The sequence below is a fragment of the Lycium barbarum genome, chromosome 7 (assembly GCF_019175385.1).
Source record: "Lycium barbarum isolate Lr01 chromosome 7, ASM1917538v2, whole genome shotgun sequence".
Classification (NCBI taxonomy): domain Eukaryota; kingdom Viridiplantae; phylum Streptophyta; class Magnoliopsida; order Solanales; family Solanaceae; genus Lycium; species Lycium barbarum.
The window spans coordinates 130,907,662-130,928,221 of NC_083343.1; the positions used below are offsets into that span (position 1 = coordinate 130,907,662).

Consider the following 20,560-nt stretch of genomic DNA (forward strand, 5'->3'; position numbering starts at 1 on the left):
CAAAGGGAATAAAGGAAACAACGCGCAATCAGTACATGGTAACAACACACAACTAACAATTCGAGGTAGAGGGCGACCGAGGAAGATCCCTCTAGCTGATTTTGTGGAAGCTGTGGAGAAAACTGGATCGGTAACGCCGGCGGCTTGTCCACCATCAGGAACTGAGCCCCGTAGTGACACTGAGGAGGGATCCGGCTCCAAAGTTGAGGCGAGTCGACAATTGCAGATTGGTGCGATGCCAGTGCCTAAGGCTACACCGATTACACCGACCACAACCGTGGTGGCACCGTCTAAACCAAGGGTAACCAATCGAGCTGAGGGGTTGGCGTAGGTGCGGCTATGAAAGAAAACGGGAAAGCTCCAGCTGAGCCATGGGTAAATCTATTTCAGAAGAACAGAGCTGCGGAGAATGGGCTGCCACTTCAATATATCCCGCCTGAGGTTATTGATGGGCAGGTTGTCGTTCAATTGGAGAAGGAAAAGGTAGATCGAGAGACCGCAAAGTGGAAATGTGCTCTCATTGTGTACTCTATCGGTGAGTGTCCTGGGTATAATAATATGTGTCGATTTATCGCTCAATCATGGAACTCAGTAGCTGAGCCTGAAGTGTATCTACATGAGGAAGGTTACTATATTGTCAAATTCCATTCCATGGAAGACATGAGAGAGATATTGTACGCAGGACCCTACATGATTAATTACAGGACATTGATACTTAAACCATGGACGCCGGATTTTGATTTCAATGAGGAATTCCCTACTGAAATTCCTCTATGGATCAAACTACCTCATTTGCCTATGAATTGCTGGGGTACTAACTCGCTAAGTCGAATCGCAAGTTCTATAGGCACCCCAGTCTTTGCGGATGCATGTACTGCTAGACACGCAAGGGTGTCCTTTGCTCGTGTTCTCATTGAAGTTAATATCACCAGACAACTGCCTGATACAATTGTAGTAAGGGACCCTAGTGGAAAAACCTTTACTCAGAAAGTGATCTATGAATGGAAGCCACTGTATTGTGAAAAATGCCAGATTATTGGGCACAAATGTGCCCCTGAACCACTTGCCAAGCCAAGGAAGAGAGGATATCACAAACATGTGACAACTTGGATCTCAAAAGGGCCTAATCAGCAACAGAAAGAGCCGCAAACCCAAACAGCCCCTCCGCAGCTCGAGCAAAATGTAGACATCGATGTAGTTCAGCCTGGTGAGAAGGACGTAACCAAGCAGACTGGTATTGCTATTGGGGCTGTGCAGTGTCAGCTTAGCCCCAAGCCTCAAGCCAGTGTGCAAAGTAGCAGAGAAAGTGGATATTTGGATAGTTGTAGCCCAACCCCGGTATTGGCACTCGATATGACCAACTTTCCAATTTTGAGTGCAGTTGCTAAACCAAGGATGGGTAGCAGTGCCATGAGCTTAAGTGGTGAGCAATCAGCTATACCTCCCGACAAGGGAGGAAAAATTTACTATGACTTGGCTGATTTGGAATGTCCGAGGGATGAATAAGCGATATAAGCAGAAGGAGGTAAAAAAGTTGTTAGTTAATAATAAGGTAAAATTAGCAGGCTTGATCGAGACTAGGGTGAAGCAACACAATGCACAGGCTATCTCTAAGTGCATTGCTCCAGGATGGGGACATGCTAATAACTACTCTGCTGCTAGTAATGGGAGGATATGGGTAATGTGGGACCTGAACTACTACACAGTTACAATACTTAGAGTAGAAGACCAACTAATTCACTGCTTGGTACAAAATGCTACTGACATCAACTGCTACCTAACTATTATCTATGGATTCAACAGCATTGAGCAACCGAGAACATTGTGGGGATATCTTAAAGATATAGCTCAGGGACTTAACAGCCCTTGGGCTATTTGTGGGGATTTTAATGCCTTGCTATATGCCCAGGATAGACTCAGTGGAAATCCTGTCCAGTTTGCTGAAATAAAAGACTTTGTCGAATGCCTACAGGACACACATTTGAATGAATTACCTTGGAGAGGGGACTATTTCACCTGGACAAATAAGAAGCATTGAATGGATAGAGTATGCAGTAGATTAGATAGGGCCTTTGGTAATCATGAGTGAATGCTGGCCTGGGGACACGTTCCACTAATATATGACTTACCTAGTATCTCTGACCATACCCCTATGATGCTGACATTGGCTAGCAGACAGCGAAATACTAGAGTACCATTCAGATTCTTCAACGTGTGGGCTGAGCATAAGAATTTTCAAACTATAGTCAAAGAACAGTGGAGCCGAGGCATAGGGAAAGGGAAGATGAAGCATGTCTGGATGAACTTAAAAGCATTAAAATCAAAGTTGAGGCAACTCAACAGTGAGGAATACAAGTATATCGGACAGAAGACGGAGAGTGCAAGGAAAACCTTAGCAGGTATTCAAGGGCAGATGAGGATAAAATGGAATGAAGAATTACAGAAACAGGAAAAAAACACACTGCAATTACTAGAAAAATGGTCCATCATAGAGGAGAGTGCACTTAAACAAAAGTCGAGAGCTCAATGGATCAAACTTGGAGACTCTAACACTAAGTATTTTTCAGCTGTGTTAAAAGAAAGAAGCCACAAAAAACATATCTCTTCCCTCACTTCATTGACAGGACGGGTACTAAATGAACCTAAAGATATACAGGAGGAGATCATTGGCTTTTATAAGGGACTCATGGGATCATCTACTAAACAGCTGCCTGCTGTTAATCGGCTTGTTATGCAGAAAGGACCAGGTTTATCACAACAACAAAAACTACTATTGAGTGAACCAGTTAATGAAGCAGAAGTGATAGCAAGCTTGAGAGCAATAGGGGATGATAAAGCCCCAGGAATAGACGGCTACAATACAGTGTTCTTCAAGAAAGCATGGGATACAATCCATAAAGATGTCATTGATGCTGTACTAGACTTCTTCAGGCGAGGTACCGTGTATCACCCTATAAACTGCACATCTATCACACTCATACCAAAGAATGAACACCCAATCACCATCAAAGAGTATAGACCTATTGCCTGCTGCACAATTTTATATAAACTGATTTCCAAGGTCCTAGCAAATAGAATGCAAAAAGTGATGCCTAGTGTGATATGTGAGGCACAAGCTGGTTTCATTCCTGGTAGAAAATTGGGGGATAATATCATCCTTGCTCACGAATTGGTACAAGGTTCTAACAGGAAACATATTTCGCCAAGATGCATGATTGAAATAGACCTCCAAAAGGCCTATGACTCCTTAGAATGGGCGTATATAAGACAGGTCATGGTTGAGCTGGGGTTTCCTACCAGATTTGTAAACTGGGTAGTGGAGTGCATGTCCATAGTGAGCTATAGCATACTGCTCAATGGAGAACCTACCCCACCCTTTCAAGCCACTAGAGGACTCGGGCAAGGTGACCCAATGTCACATTTCCTATTTGCTATAGGGATGGAGTACCTTAGCAGGCTGTTCAATGGACTGCAGGAGAATAAGGGATTTAAATTCCACCCTAAATGTGCTAAGTTGGGTATAAGTCACTTGTCCTTTGCGGATGACTTATTACTATTGGCTAGGGGAGACATATCATCAGTGACATTGCTTCACGACTCCTTTAACACATTTTCACAAGCCTCTGGACTTCAAGATAACTTGGGCAAGAGTGCAGTATACTTTGGGGGTGTCGAACAGAGGGTACAAGAAAGTATCCTCACCAAACTGGGCTACTCAGTGGGTATTCTCCCCTTTAAATACCTAGGGGTCCCTTTGTCTACACAGAAAATATCCCTTATACAATGGCAACCCCTTGTCAACAAGATCACTGCAAGGATTTCATCATGGACTGCTAGGAAATTGTCATATGCAGGTAGGATGCAACTTATTAAATCTGTGTTGTTTGGGATCCAAGCTTTTTGGGCCCAGTTATTCATCATTCCTACTAAAGTGTTGAGGCTAATAGAAGCCCACTGCCGAAGCTATCTGTGGTCGGGTACTGAAAATATCACAAAAAAAGCTTTAGTAGCATGGGAGAGGGTGTGCAATACGAAAGGAGTAGGAGGCTTAAATATCACTAACTTGTCAATATGGAACAGGGCTGCTATCGGCAAGCAGTGGTGGGACATTGCACATAAACAGGACAAGTTATGGATAAGGTGGATTCACACTTACTATATAAATAACCAATCTTTGCTGCTCATGGAAGTGCCTAAACAGGCTTGTTGGATGATTAGGAAAATATTTGAGTCTAGGGAAATGGTATCACAGATACAATTCAAGAAAAGCACATGCTTGATAAGGCAGATTTATTATCATGGCCTTGATAATATACCTAGGGTGCCGTGGAAATGTATCATGTTTCACAATGCAGCTCGACCCAAGGCACTGTTCATCATGTGGCTACACCTACTAGGCAAACTGTTGACAGCTGACAGACTCAACAAATGGGGTATAGAGGTAGAGCCTAAATGCAGCCTCTGCCAAAGATATGATGAAACACGAGAACATCTATTTGTCCAATGCTCTTACACTAGAGTAGTGTGGAACAGAGTACTACAATGGCTACAAATACAGAGCTACCAACCAGCCACATGGGAGCAACATCAGCTATGGCTAATCAAACACGCAAGTGGTAAATCGTAGAGGGCCCAGGTCTTCAAACTGCTAAGTACAGAGATTGTCCATGCTATTTGGATAGAGAGAAATATGAGAATATTTAAAAAGCTGAGTAGAAATTGGGAAGCAGTGACTAAGGAGATAGTCTATGTATCTTGTGTTAGAGCTCCACCTAGTTTGAAGCGTATTTTACAATCTCTTATTTTCTAGGCTAGCAACTATGATATTTATGTATTAGACGTAAGTAAGATGTGTAAACTTACTTCTGAATTGTAATGCCTACTTTGGTGATTAATAAAGTTTAATTACCAAAAAAAAAAGATGGTGGACACGAAATACTTTATTGGATTCTTCATTGTTCATTTTTAATGTGGTCCCCCTATCCTTAGTTTATGATTTTTTTACGCATTTCTTTTGGACATTTCTGCTCCATATGACTGCCTTTATTGCTCTCTACTTGTTTTGCTGGTTGGGAGGGGTTAGTTGGTAGTTGTATGTTATTATTAAATACCGTGATCCCACATAATATTATTTTTCACTTCTTAATATTATATTAGTTGTTTTATATTGTAGGGATGGTTAATGTGGACCTGTTATTCCATCACGGAGGTGAATGGATTACTCACCCAGAAATTAAGTACTCAAGAAAGCTGGTGCACACCTGGAAAGGGTATGATTCTGATCTTCTATCTTACATAGACATAGTTGATGAATTTATCTCCAAGCTAGGATATGTTGGTGTTCAACAGTTGGTAGTATGTGGTCCTTCTGGTAAATATTATGAAGTAGAAGGTGATGTTGGTATTAGAACTTTGTTGGCATTGGTGTCTGACCAGTTTAATGTGATTAATGTCTTTGCTGTGGATGAAAATTAAATAGGATTTACTGTTCCTAATATTCTTGACCACCTAGAGTCAAACAGAACCACTGCTGAAACTATTGAGGCTGTTTCTAATTGTAGTTCAAATGAAAATGATGAAAATGGTGATGGATATAATTCCGGTTATGATTCTGAAGAGTTAGAGTCACTTCTTTTACAAAAAAAAAGGGAAATTTCTGAAAATTTGAATGATTATAAGGAACTGTATAAGGGTATGACTTTTAAAGATATTCCTGAAGCTAGAAAAGTCATAAACTTGTATTCCTTAGACAACTGTAAGGGTTTAAGGCAAAAAAAAGTGATACTAAGAGGCTTAGATATGTTTGTGAACTTGGGTGTCCTTTTGTTTGTCAAATTTCAAAGGATAAATATGGTCATGGGGTTAGCATCAAAACACTAAATCCAAAGCATAAGTGTAACCCTGCTTATGAGAGCATAAGAGTTGACTACCATACAGTAGCACAGTATTTTAAGAACAAACTCCAGGAGAATCCAAAATTACAGTTAAAGAGAGGAGGAAAGGGCTGGATACTACATTCAACATCAATGTTAGTCATTCAAAATGTAAGAGGGCAAAGAGGATGATTCTAGAGAGTCTTGATGGTAGTTTTGTTGATGAGTATAACAAACTAGAGGCATATGCAAGTGAATTAAGACTGAGCAATCCAGGAAGTGATGTGGTACATATCAAAGAATGCACTTGAGGAAGGGAAGAGAAGATTCTCAAGGATGTATGTTTGTTTTGATGCTTTGAAGAAGGGTTTTAAGAGTGGATTGAGGCCCTTTATTGGCCTGGATGGAACATTCTTAAAAGGAAAAGTCAAAGGTCAACTCTTAGTTGTTGCTGCTCTAGATACATCAAAACATTTTTATCCCATAGCTTGGGCTGTTGTGGATAAAGAAACAAAGGTCATATGGAGCTGGTTCTTGACATTGCTAGAAAGATCTTTAGACCTCAAGAAAGGTGAAGGTATCACATTCATGTCAGACATGCAGAAGGTTAGTTAATCTTGGTCTTTTTTGCTTAATCTTATTTGTTGATACACTTTTTTTTACTTTAAAGATTGCTGCTTGTTTTTACATTGCTGGTATATAAATCAAGTTTGCTGTTTTAAAGATTGCTGCTTGTTTTTACATTGAAGTGAAGGCATCTTGTTATTTACGTTGTTAGTATATAAATCAAGTTTTTGAAACTTAGAAAATTGGTATACATTGTTAGTATATAAGCTTGTTAGTATATAAACTTGGTATACATTGTTAGTATATAAACTTGGTATACATTATTAGTATATAAACTTGTTAGTATATCTGAAATATGTGCACCCCATGAATTTCTCCTTTACTGTATTTTATATGTAATACTATAATTTGACTTCTTCTTTTTTAACTCATATGCAGGGCTTAATTGGGGCACTGTTGAATATTCTTCCCGAAGCACACCACAGATATTGTGTGTGGCACATAGAGGCTAATTGGTGCAAGAATTGGGGTGCTGGGGAGTTGAAGAAACACCTTTGGTGGTGTTCATGGTGTACTTACCAAGAAGAGTTTCAAGACCATTTGACTATGATGGGGGAGGAGAATAAAGAAGCTGGCGAGGACTTGTTGAATAGGTACCCAGCTGAGTCATGGTGCAGGGCATACTTTGACACAGTGTGCAAGAATTGGCAAGTGGAGAATAATCTTGTAGAGTCATTCAATAAATGGGTGTTGGATGCTAGGTTCAATTCCATTATAAATATGTTGGAGGACATAAGATTTAAGGTGATGACTATGTTGGGTGAACATGAATCTGATGTGATGAACTGGACAGGAGAATTCAGTCCTCAAACCATGCTCTTGTATAACCAATTTCTGAAGATTGCACAAAAGTGTACTGTTTACTTCAATGGGGATGATGGATATGAGGTGGCTCATGGTGTGGATAGGCATAGGGTGAACATAGAACTCAAAAGATGCAATTGCAGGACATGGGACCTCACAGGGATCCCATACCCTCATGCAATAAGAGCCCTACTGTACAGGAAGATCAACCCTTTGACTTGGATTCACTGGTGGTACTCCAAAGAAGCTGCTCTCTTAACTTATTCACATAAGTTACAACCAGTAAGAGGAGAAAAATTTGGAAGATAGAACCAACCCATGCAATGGAGCCTCCAAAGTTAGTTAAGTTGGCTGGAAGGCCAAGAATTAAGAGAGTTAGAGAAAAAAATGAGTGTGTGAATAGACAAGGTATGTGGTCTGAATCTAGAAAGGGCGCCAACTACCACCTCTGTTGATTTCAAAGAATTGGTCATCTCCATTAATAGACTATAAAGAAGGAATTAATCTGATTTGCTTGAAGAAGATGAATAACGGTGATGTACAGAGAGAGTTTGCTCTTTTTAATTTCAGGTGTCACTTAGTTATTTGCTTTCTTTTCAGATCGCGTTTGAGACTCACACTCTTTAATTTTGTGAGAGATTGCTATTGAAGTGTTTAATAGACACAATTTGAATATAAATGAGGGGTTTAATAGGTTATCGATTAATTGAGGTGCCTAAATGGAAAATTTTGACAAGTTCAGGGGCTACATATGTATTAGGCCTAATTTTAAAGTAGACTTTCTTGCCTTGAAATTTCAAGTAGGTGATAATGGTCCAAAGCGATAAAGTTCCCCCTCCTTTCTTTTAAGTAAATCAAGCCATAGTAGCTGGTAGTTGCGAGTCCTATAATACAAGATTTCACAATACGATAATCTTTCATATTTTCATCAAGACAAATGAAAAGTTAGTTCGAGAAGCACGGTGAGCTACTTGTTTCGATCGTAGAGAAGCACAGTGAGCTACTTGTCTACGTTTAAGCATATTCTTAGAAAATTGACTTTTATACTTCCTAAGGCGATCGATCAGTTACATTTGTTTGTCTTAGAAAGTATACACATGTCAATTTTATGTAATATTATATTATATGTTCCACTATAATATCATTTCACCATCGCAGCCAAAAAAATTCTATACAAGTTATTCTTTGAGTTTCCGTCTCGTCAGGTACATTGGCAGCTTCACTGTTGCTGAGGTTACAGATGGCTTCTCTGATATTAGAGAATTATGGAAGGCCCACATTTAAGTGAAAATTGGTTCAATAGGCTTTAAAACGGGTAAATAAGATATCAAAATTTGTATGAAAATGAACTGGGAGTTGTTAATTTTAGATAGACGACAAAAATTGTGTTACGTCAATTACAAAATAATTTTAGACCCATGGGATCAAAATTATCCCTTGTTTGGTGGTTGAGATAACTCCTTTGGTATTCCACCCAATCCCCTCTATATGGGATAATATCATATAGAAGGTGGGATAAGTTATGTCATCTTATCTCACCCCATCCCATCTAAATGGCATTAACTTATCCTACTAAACGCCCCCTAAATAGGTGAAATGGTTCAAGCATAGCGACCATTTTTTAAGTAAAACAAGCCACAATATTTGGGCAATTGCAAGTCCAATAACACAACCCTCAGAACAACTATAATTATTCCATACATGCAAACTTCAACAGAGAAAGACTTGTAAGAAACAAAGTCAACAATCAAACCACCAATATTGATCTTGAATTGTGAGCTCCAACTCAATCAATTACACCTATTTTTTCACTATTATTTGATCTTGAATTGAGTTCAGCCTAATCAACTATACCAGTTTCTTCAACTGTACGGAATAAAAAGGCATTTGAGACGAAGCGTAAAACAATTCATAGACACATGTTTATCCCATCAAGGACACCGAAAACATTAAATAGAACTTCATACAAATTACATAAAGGTAACTCATTTCTCAACCAAGAGTTAAATATCAAAACCAATAGCATAATATGAGACGAAAAGAGATGAACAATGTTGTATCATTCGAGTTCAAACAAAGGAAAAAATCACAAATATTGCCAGATTGGGATCAGGAATTGAACACATTTAACTGGGAATTGTTAATATTTAAATAGACGACAAAAATACCACAATCAACGGGGAAAAATGTTTTTAGGCTTCCAAAAACAATGCCCGGGGAGACGAATTTGGTGAACGCATCTGGCCTAAACTTCATGTATCCGCGGCAGCCCCAGCAATTCTTCACGATATAGTATAGGCTCAGCGCTTCATGACCATAGCCTATAATCATCATAGAATGACCAACACTCTGGATATCCCCAGAGTCTGCAACTCCAATGACAATCTGAGACAACAAAATAACAAGAGATCAATTAATACCAATTGAAATAACTGTTCACAATTATCACATAGAGTAGGACATCCAGACCGATGATCTTGCTCTTCCAAACATCTGATGCTTCCATAGTGTATGGATCCCACAATAGGATGTTTATTTAAAGTAAGCAAAATGTCATCTGCAGCCAAATAGCCCCAATCCACAATGGAAACCCTGCGTCCCTTCAATAACAAAAGACAAGACTTAACATATTTGAGAACATAGTCACTGATAAACAGATAGGTTTCATTCCACTTACTTCAATATTATCAGCCCGACAGAAACATTGATACTGATAATCATTAAAGCGATACTTTTCTGCAGTATGGAGATCACCATCCCTTATGTAGTTGAAGCAATGATCAAAAGACATAGAAGAATGAGGCCTATCTACACAGTCAAAGAGTTGTTGTTTCGATAGATGAATGGCTAAACGTGGGGATAATGGTTCCGCAAGGGGTCGGTAATGGTTTCGCAGGGGGTCGGTAATGGTTCCACAGGGGGTCTTGCAAGATCAAACACTTCTGCTTGGATTGCCAATTTGGCACTAAGAACATCAGACGCAGTGAAAAAAACACAAGAGACTACAAATTAACAAAACAAGCAAGATCATTATTTTTTATAAACAAGTCTTCCTCACAAAAATTCTCATAACAAAAATGATGATGATTTTTCCAGAAGATAGTTTTAGGTTTACTATGTCGAAAGAAACTGAAAAACAAATGGCTTTATTTTACTTTAATGCTACAGTTAGCCATGTTTAACGCTTTTTAATGACTTGGAGCCGATTTACTTTATTTGAAGTAAAAAATTGTAAAATGTATAAAGAAAAAAATGGTGAAGCACTTACATCCCCTTTGGAGGACTGGAGTCATTCTCTCAGGCCCAGACCATACTGCATCAGCCTAAAAGTGAGGAGACAGATTAATTAAAAAAACACATAAATAATCTATCAAGGTAGGTTAGATTATAAAGCCAAAAATTACCCCATTAGAAATAGAAGCCCCATAGTCTTCCAAAGGTCCATTTGGATCATCCATCTAATGGAGCATTAACAAATTCATCATATCAGTTAAACAGATATCAAAATGAGAGATTTGACAAAATCACCCGTGTGTGTAACTTCAAAAATTGAATACTTTGTAAAAATAAAAACTTTTAGCAACTAAATTATACTTGAAAACACACACAAAAAGGTGAAATATGAAGTACTGAAAAATGAAGTAATGATATTGGAAAAATATGAAGAAACTACACAAAATAAACAAAAATAAATATGAAGTCATGATATTGCTAAAATATTAACTAATGATACGTAATAAACACAAAAAACAAAATATCTAGTGATGAAAATATGAAGGAATGATATTGCGAAAATATAAAATCATGATACAAAAATTAGGAACAAATGTAAACATAAGCTGAACTGATTCAAAATCCGATTTAGATATACGAAAAGGAATTATCAAATTGAACTTTTGAGAGTAAAATATCAATAAGAATGGGAATGGCAAAAACAAAATGTTTGAGAGCTTACCTTTTGAAATTTCAACGAGATGGGTGATAACGTCCAAATCCACCCTATTAATTAGAATGAGCACGGTCGTATGCAAATATAATTTACCCAACTATGAGTCGGGGTCGAATCCCACAGAGAACAATATATAGGCGATTAGGAAAAGTAGGAATTATCACCAATAATAGTTATGCCAAACAATAGATAATATTTTGGTTTTTGGAGAAAAGTATAACTAATGCAAAAATATAAACTAACCTAGAAAGCAAGTAAAATGATCAATGGCCACAAGCATGGATACAAGGGAAACTACGCTCAAGTAACGATCCAATGTACTTCATGATTTACAAATAATGGTGAGTTTATATTACTTAGCCTCGGATAATGACTCTAAATTAGCTTCTTCCGAAGACTAACTAGACTACCTAATTGAATATCCCTAAAGCAATTAGGAGCATTAAGAACACCTGAATATGGCTACAAGTGATGTCGCCTATCCCTAGGTCGATTTCCATTAGATGAGGGTTAACGCCCCAAATTCTTGTTAATTAATCTTTCCCAATTTCGAGTTTGCCTCTTCCGAGTTTAAATCGAAATAAATGGGCAAGTCTTAGGGTTAGCTACTCCCTTAAGAATCATTCAAAATGAGATTAATTAAAGAAACAATAACCCACTTCATTAGGAATAAAATCATTCAACACATAAGCAAAACAAGAGATTCAATCCAAACTTAAACAATGTATACTTCCATAAACAAGGTTCAAATATTGAAATGAAATACTACACACATAAATATTCAATACAAAACAAGAAATTGAAGAAAGGATTAAGAAATATCTCATTAAAGTGCTTCCAATCTTCTCCTCCAATGGTGTTGGTGATGAAACCCTAGCCTCCAAGTTTATGTGTTATGCCAAAGATCAATGTTTTCTGCCCTAAGCCTCTATTTTATTCCCCATTTTTCAGATTTGCAATTCTGCCCGTTTTTGCAGATCTGGCCCGTTTTTGCAAAACTGTCCCATTTGGCCTCTTTTTGAGTTAATTTTCACTTGGTTTCTTCCGATCACTTCTAAATCACATAAAACCTGTAAAATAGATGTAAACGATATTAAATGCACTATTTTCTCAAGCAAACATAGCAAAAATATAAGATTAAAGAAGAGATAAGTTGGTAAAATACCAACTTATCAATGGGTAGGGGGCACTGCGTCTAGGGTTAAATTAAGGGGTGAGAGTGGTATTTATATGCTTTTGAAAATCACGATAAAAGATTATATGAAAATGACCGGAATTATAAAAAGTGTCCTTAGATTGTAAAATGCAAATGTAATTTGAGTAAATCAAAATATCGGGAATAAATTGCAAGTAAAAATATGGCTAGGATTGAAATTTAGTTTCTAGGGAATATCTTAGCACGATTGTAAAACCCAAGTGTAGTTTGAGTGAATCAAAATATCGGGAACAAATTGCAACTAAATATGGCTAGGATTGAAATTTAGTTTCTAGGAATAAATTGCAAGTAAAAATATGGCTAGGATTGAAATTTAATTTCTAGGGAATGTCTTAGCACGATTGTAAAACCCAAGTGTAGTTTGAGTGAATCAAAATATCGGGAACAAATTGCAAGTAAATATGGCTAGGATTGAAATTTAGTTTCTAGGAAATGTCTTAGCACGGTTGTAAAACCCAAGTGTAGTTTAAGTAAATCAAAATATTGGGAACAAATTGCAAGCAATTTCAATCCTAGCCATATTTACAATCCTAGCCATATTTACCTGTAATTTGTCCGAATATTTTGATTTACTCAAACTACACTTGAACTTTACAATCGAACTAAATTTCAATCCTAGCCATAATTACTTGCAATTTGTTCCCAATATTTTGATTTACTCAATCTACACTTGGATTTTACAATCGTGCTAAGACATTCCCTAGAAACTAAATTTCAATCCTAGCCATAATTATTTGCAATTTGTTCTCAATATTTTGATTTACTCAAACTACACTTGAATTTTATAATCGTGGAAGACATTCCCTAGAAACTAAATTTCAATCCTAGACATAATTATTTGCAATTTGTTCTCAATATTTTGATTTACTCAAACTACACTTGAATTTTACAATCGTGCAAGACATTTCCTAGAAACTAAATTTCAATCCTAGCCATATTTACTTACAATTTGTTACCGATATTTTGATTTACTAAAACTACATTTGCATTTTACAATCTAAGGACACTTTTTATAATTCCAGCCATTTTCATACAATGTTTTACCGTAATTTTCAAAAGCATATAAATACCACTCTCATCCCTTAATTTAACCCTAGACGCAGTGCCCCCTACCCATCTCGTTGAAATTTCAAAAGATAAGCTCACAAACATTTTCTTTTTGCCGTTCCCATTCTTATTGAGATTTTACTCTCAAAAGTTAAGTTCTATAACTCCTTTTCGTATATCTAAACCAGATTTTGAATCAGTTCATCTTATGTTTATATTTGCCCCTAATTTTTGTATCATGACTTCATATTTTCACAATATCATTCTTTTATATTTTCATCACTAGATATTTTATCTTTTTTTGTGTTTATTACGTATCATTACTTAATATTTTGGCAATATCATGACTTCATATTTCTTTTTGTTTATTTTGTGTAGTTTCTTCATATTTTCCCAATATCATTACTTCATTTTTCAGTACTTCATATTCCACCTTTTTGTGTGTGTTTTCAAGTATAATTTAATTGCTAAAAGTTTTTATCTTTACAAAGTATTCAATTTTTGAAATTGCACACGAGTGATTTTGTCAAATCTCTCATTTAGATATCTGATTAACTATTATGATGAATTTGTTAATGTTCCATCAGATGGATGATCCAGATGGACCTTTGGAAGACTATGGGTCTTCTGTTTCTAATGGGGTGATTTTTGGCTTTATAATCTAACCTACCTTGATAGATTATTTATGTGTTTTTCTAATTAATCTGTTTTCTCACTTTTAGGCTGATGTAGTATGGTCTGGGCCTGAGATAATGACTCCAGTCCTCCTCCAAAGGGGATGTAAGTGCTTCACCATTTTTTCCTTATACATTTTACAATTTTTTACTTCAAATAAAGTAAATCGGCTCCTAATCATTAAAAAGCGTTAAACATGGCTAACTGTAGCATTAAAGTAAAATAAAGCCATTTGTTTTTCCGTTTCTTTCGACACAATAAACCTAAAACTATCTTCCGAAAAAATCATCATCATTTGTTATGAGAATTTTTGTGAGGAAGACTTGTTTGCAAAAACAATGATCTTTTTTGTTTTGTTCATTTGTAATCTCCTGTGTTTTTTTCATGCTACGTCTGATGTTCTTAGTGCCAAACTGGAAATCCAAGCAGAAGTGTTTGATCTTGAAAAACCCCCCTGCGGAACCATTAGCCCCACGTTTAGCCATTCCTCTATCGAAACATCAGCTCTTTGACTGTGTAGATAGGCCTCATTCTTCTATATCTTTGGATCATTGCTTCAACTACATAAGGGATGGTGATCTTCATGCTGCAGAAAGGTATCGCTTTAATGATTATCAGTATCAATGTTTCTGTCGGGCTGATAATATTGAAGTGGAATGAAACCTATCTGTCTATCAGTGACTATGTTCTCAAATATGTTAAGTCTTGTCTTTTGTTATTGAAAGGACACAGGGTTTTCATTGTGGATTGGGGCTATTTGACTGCAGATGACATTTTGCCTACTTTAAATAAACATCCTATTGTGGGATCCATAAACTATGGAAGCATCGGAAGTTTGGAAGAGCAAGATCCATCGGTCTGGATGTCCTACTCTGTGTGATAATTGTGAACATTTATTTCACTTGGTATTTAATTGATCTCTTGTTATTTTGTTGTCTCATATTGTCATTGGAGTTGCAGATTGTGGGGATATCCCGAGTGTTGGTCATTCTATGATGATTATAGGCTATGGTCATGATGCGCTGGGCCTATACTATATCGTGAAGAATTGATGGGGCCATAACTAGGGCTGCCGCGGATACATGAAGTTTAGGCCAGATGTGTTCACCAAATTCGTCTCCCCGAGCATTGTTTATTGAAAGCCTAAAAGCAGTTTTCCCCGTTGATTGTGGTATTTTTACACAATTGTTGTCGTCTACACCCAAATAATAGTAAAAAAATAGGTGTAATTAATTGAGTTGGAGCTCACAATTCAAGATCAATATTGATGGTTTGATCATTGACTTTGTTTCTTACAAGACTCTTTCTCTGTTGAAGTTTGCATTTGTGTTGATTTAAATATGGAATAATTATAGTTGTTCTGAGTGTTGTATTACTGGACTTGTAATTGCCCAAATATTGTGGCTTGTTTTCCTTAAAAAATGATCGCTATGCTTGAACCATTTCACCTATTTAGGGGATGTTTATAGTAGGATAAGTTAATGCCATTTAGATGGGATGGGATGAGATAAGATGAGATAACTTATCCCACCTTCTATATGATATTATCCCATCTATTATCTCATATAGAGGGGATTGGGTGGAATACCAAACGAGTTATCTCAACCACCAAACAAGGGATAATTTCGATCCCATGGGTCTAATAATCACATTCCATCCTATCTCTCCTAACAAATGACCCCTTGTTAACCGAAGTCCCGGTAATTTCGGGGTTAATTGAAGTGATGGAGTCGCCACCTAATTATTTACGGTGAATTAGGACACCTAAAGTTTATTAAAGTTATTTATCTAAAGTCAACTCTATTTTAAAGTCTACGAAACCAAATGATTCTAGGTACGAGTTCAACTAATCTAGAAGGAAGGTAGGCATCCTCTAAATTCCATTAATAATGGTTAACCGACCGGACTAGAATTTAATTAGGCTAAGAATGTTGAGTGTAGATATATACGAATGCTAGATATCAAATTGATACTTCATTGTGAAAATCCGTTATAGTAAAGACGTGAAACGTTTTCCTAAGCACACAAAACTCTTATCTATTAAATCCAATGTAGCCTCAAGTTAGTGAAAGAAAATTCGTTTATACTCGAAGTTGATAGCCAAGAAAAAGAAAGCATTTATATTTGAAGTAAAACTATTTTTTGTTAGCAAAATGAGGACTGATTTATAAAAATATATTCTCTTGGCGTAAACACCTAACTCGACTTTAAGGAATAAAATTATCAGAACATGCCATCGGCTGATTGCCTGCTCAAACTCATCATCTTTATCTAAATGTCGTGTTCCATCTAGAAGGGGAGTAATCGGTTGATATCTAAGACAAACTCAAATGAAACTTAGTCTTAAATTGTAGCAGCTTAAGTCTCAGTAAATAATCATACAAACAAATGTTAGTCACACCAAATATACAACCTTTCTACCCTTACCACTACGCTGAACCCTACCAAGCTCCACTATCTCCTTACCCTGTCTACAACGCCCAAGCAAATTACTCCAACCCCGGGCACCTCCACATTAGAACCCACGTCCATACCAATCTGTTCGAGCTCCCACTTACCAAAATCGACCACATACCACACATAAAGCTCGTCCAAACCCTGACACCAAAAACACCCATAATTACACTCGGTTCGCTGAACCCTTGGCTCAATTGTTCGAAAGACTGAAAGCCGCAGGCGTGGTACAACCAATTAAGGGGAAAATTCTCGATCCTATTCCAAGATGGTTTGATGGGTCCAAACGTTGCGCATATCATTCTGGAGTTGCTGGGCACGACACTGAGGATTGCTTTGGTCTAAAAAACAAAATCGAAGCCTTGATCAAGGAAGGAGCGATCCAGCTCACTGGAGCTAGGCCCAATGTGGACAACGATCCTTTACCTGCTCACGAAAATGCCAACGTGAACATGATGCGGGTATTTCAAATTTCAATTCAGGCACCCACCTTATAATGCGGGTATTTCAATTTTCAATTCAGGCACCCACCTTATAATGCGGGTATTTCAAATGTCGATTCAGGCACCCACCTTATAATGCGGGTATTTCAAATTTCAATTCAGGCACCCACCTTATAATGTGGGTATTTCAAATTTCAATTCAGGCACCCACCTTATAATGTGGGTATTCTGAATTCCAATTCGGAAGTGGATGTTGATTTATATTATGTACAGTGAAAGTGGATATAGATTTATATTTCCTTAAAATAAAGTGGATGTGGATTTAGATCTCGTTAAAGTGGATCTCAATGTCAACTCAATTGGAAGCCATAAATTTAGTTCATCTCCAAAGTATGTTGTGGATTCAACTTTCGAAACAGGGGTTACAAGTGTAAACTTCTCCAACCCTGTCTTATTTACACATATATTTCTTTATTGCTAACAATTGTTTTTAGCTTGTGGCTTTTGACAATATTAAAGTTGGCATCACACATCAACTCGTGGAACTATTTCTTCGGCAGCGAATTGTGGCAATTTGTCAGGAAAGGATAAGCAGACTTCCCGACACGGGTCAAGGATCTACCTCGAACACTCGTCTCTAATCACATGTATTTTACCTGCATTCCAGCAATTCAATTTTTAGAATTCTCAAGTTCTATCATAATACCCAGTGTCATCATGATTCAACACTGGGACAATATTTTGCAAGATTCGCGCCAATCGGGGTTCATTAGTCATAAGGTGTCGTAGTTGTCCCAGAACTACACTCGACCTGATTCTCGTACAACCCGAGATATGTAGGCAACTCAGAGGCCGGAGTTCGGTCATAATCCTCTCAAGTTTCCTTTAGCCGGGACAAAATAGGCTATTGAGTCAACGTCTTTGCCCGACAACTCTTTTCATCATTACCGGGCAAAGAGGGACAAGTTGTTGACACCCAATTTTGTCCCGCCTCTCCTCCGAAATACCTATATACGCTTCTAATATTTTGGAAAATTAAAAAAATATATATTGTATTTTTACTATAATTATTAGCCTTTTATCAATGCCGGCGTTTCATTATTCCATTACAGTTACTAGCCATTATTATTATTATTATTATTATTATTATTATTATTATTATTATTATTATTATTATTATTATTATTATTATTCACAATGTTTATCATTCTCGACATTTTACCAGTTACACACACGCATCGCATTTATCTTTGCATAATTAAATAATAGTGGATATTCGAAATATTATTGCACGGCTATTACGACGGCATATAATTTTATTATGTGAGCATTAATAATTGCACATTTTATATTAAGTAATATCATTTAAATGAGTCTTTTATTTAAATGTAGTAGCCCAAATCATGTTAACCCATTATTTTCATCCGCCCAGCCCACATATTCAGCCAATTCAGCCCAAAAGAAAATTGACCCAGTCCATTAACCCACAACCCGGCCCAATTCTCATTTAACAAAGGAAACCCTAAAAGGGTTTCCCTCATTTTCTCTTCAACCAGCCGCACCCCCCATCGCCTCTCTCTCTCCTCTCTCACGCTCCTTCCTCCCTCTTTCATCGTCATTTCCTCTCCACCACGCCGCACACTCCTCTCCACTCATCACTGTCCCCCACTTCCCTTTGTCCCCGCTCCTTTCCTCTTCACGCTCCTCTCTCTCTTCTTCGCAACAAACCCTAGAATCGCCCTATAAATAATCGTTTCCAAGTCAGTTTTAAGGGGATTTTTTTAGCGGTTCATGAAATTCCCCAAGAAGTTTAAAAGTTTTTGGATTCAGGAAATTCCCTAAGAATCAATGATTTTTGGAATCCGAAATCCCTGAAAAATAAACAAGTTTCCAGTGGTCAAAAAATCCCTTGCAAATTAAAGTTTGGGGAACAGATCTAAAAAAAACCCCGTTTATTCTCTGAAAAAAAACAAGTTTTTCAGTGGCTAAAATCCTCTAAAAGAGAGTATTCGAGTCGTAAAAATCCCCTAAAATTAGTGATTTTGGCAGCCTCAATCCCCTAAAATATTAATCCTCAACCATTGTTTCTTGACATTAATCGGAAATACCAAACTTTTTATTCCCTTTTTGCCCTTGTTGCTGTTTCGAATCCGAGTGAATTCAAGCTCGGATTTTGATAGTGTTCGAGTAGATATCGAAACCTTCGCCTCACTTCGCTGCACCCGAAGAAGGTAATTTCTTTCCCTTTTAATTTCTGTAGCTTTTGCATTATTTAAGTGTTAATTATTTATTCAGTTTGAGTAATCGGCGTGTTTTAAATTTCAGCTAAATATGTGGTTCAGTCGTATACTAGCTTGGCATTAGGTGTTGTATTTAGGATATTAGTCTCAAATTCTTGCTGTATGACCTGAGCATGATTAGTGTATTGGCCATGGAAATATGTATGATTTATGGTCTATTCTACTTAAATTTCCTGAGTTAGTTGTATGTTTGATTGATGCAGCCGTATTCAGTGGGTAAATGTTAGATGTATAACCCTGTTTGGATCTTTACGTTTATGAGTTTAGGAATGCATAAAAAGTATGTTTATCTCGACTTCTTTATGTGGTACTGTCAATGTAAGATTTTTTAGTGATCCTGCCTAAATTACAGAGTCTAAGTAGTCTTCTTCCATGATTATAAGGTTTGACTGGGAAATATGGTCTAAATCTTGTTCGCAGTACGCTGGATGTTTCAGTTTGGTTTATAGTATGCTATTTCATTCAATCTTTTTTGTTTGCTTATATGGTTTATTGTTAACATGACGTCAGTTCGTTACTTGGAATTCTTTACCAAACCTAGCATCAGTTCATCATGCCTAAAACAAGTATCAGGATCTGTTTGCGTGTATCGTTTGATCTTAATTAAAATGTCAACGTATGTTTATACATGATTGCATCCTTTTGGATATGACTTCATACCTAAATATGGTTTAGTTGGCTGGACTAGCAGGATTAATAACTTTATGCAACAAAGGCTATCTATCTTAGCCTAATATAGTATCCTTAATGTCTCTATCCTAGTCCACAAAGTTGGTTCTGATAAGTTTTGGTGTTAGTTTAGTTCAGTTTGATTTCGCTTTTTACCCTGCTAAGCATCTTAATATAGCTGAATCCCCTGTGGCTGATTGTCTTCTTGTTTGCATTATAATAAATCTCCACTCATGTTTAGTTAGTATACAAATGACCAGTCTACATTTCAGTAACCGGTCAATCATGTTTAGTTTGGATTGATCATACCTATTTGATGCAAATGTTTGGTTTTCTAATCAACCACTGCCTAGCTATATACGTGCCATCTTCAATCTAAATTAAAGTGATGTTGCCGCAAGTTTCTTTTCGTAAAGGACCAGTCACATGTTTAGACCACCCGCTTACAAATTTCAGTTTATTCTCTGGTTAGTTAAGCTTAAGATAAGCTTAGGAGAGTCCTA

The 20,560-nt window shown here is 37.0% G+C and overlaps 1 protein-coding gene across 1 annotated transcript; it reads left to right on the plus strand.

Moving 5' to 3' along the window:
- Positions 1-339: 339 nt before the first annotated feature.
- On the plus strand, positions 340-2,038 carry LOC132601964 (uncharacterized). The gene is made up of 2 exons (XM_060315007.1): positions 340-1,489; positions 1,566-2,038. Exons 1-2 carry the CDS (start codon positions 340-342, stop codon positions 2,036-2,038), a joined length of 1,623 nt encoding a protein of 540 aa, XP_060170990.1.
- The last annotated feature ends 18,522 nt before the right edge of the window (positions 2,039-20,560 follow it).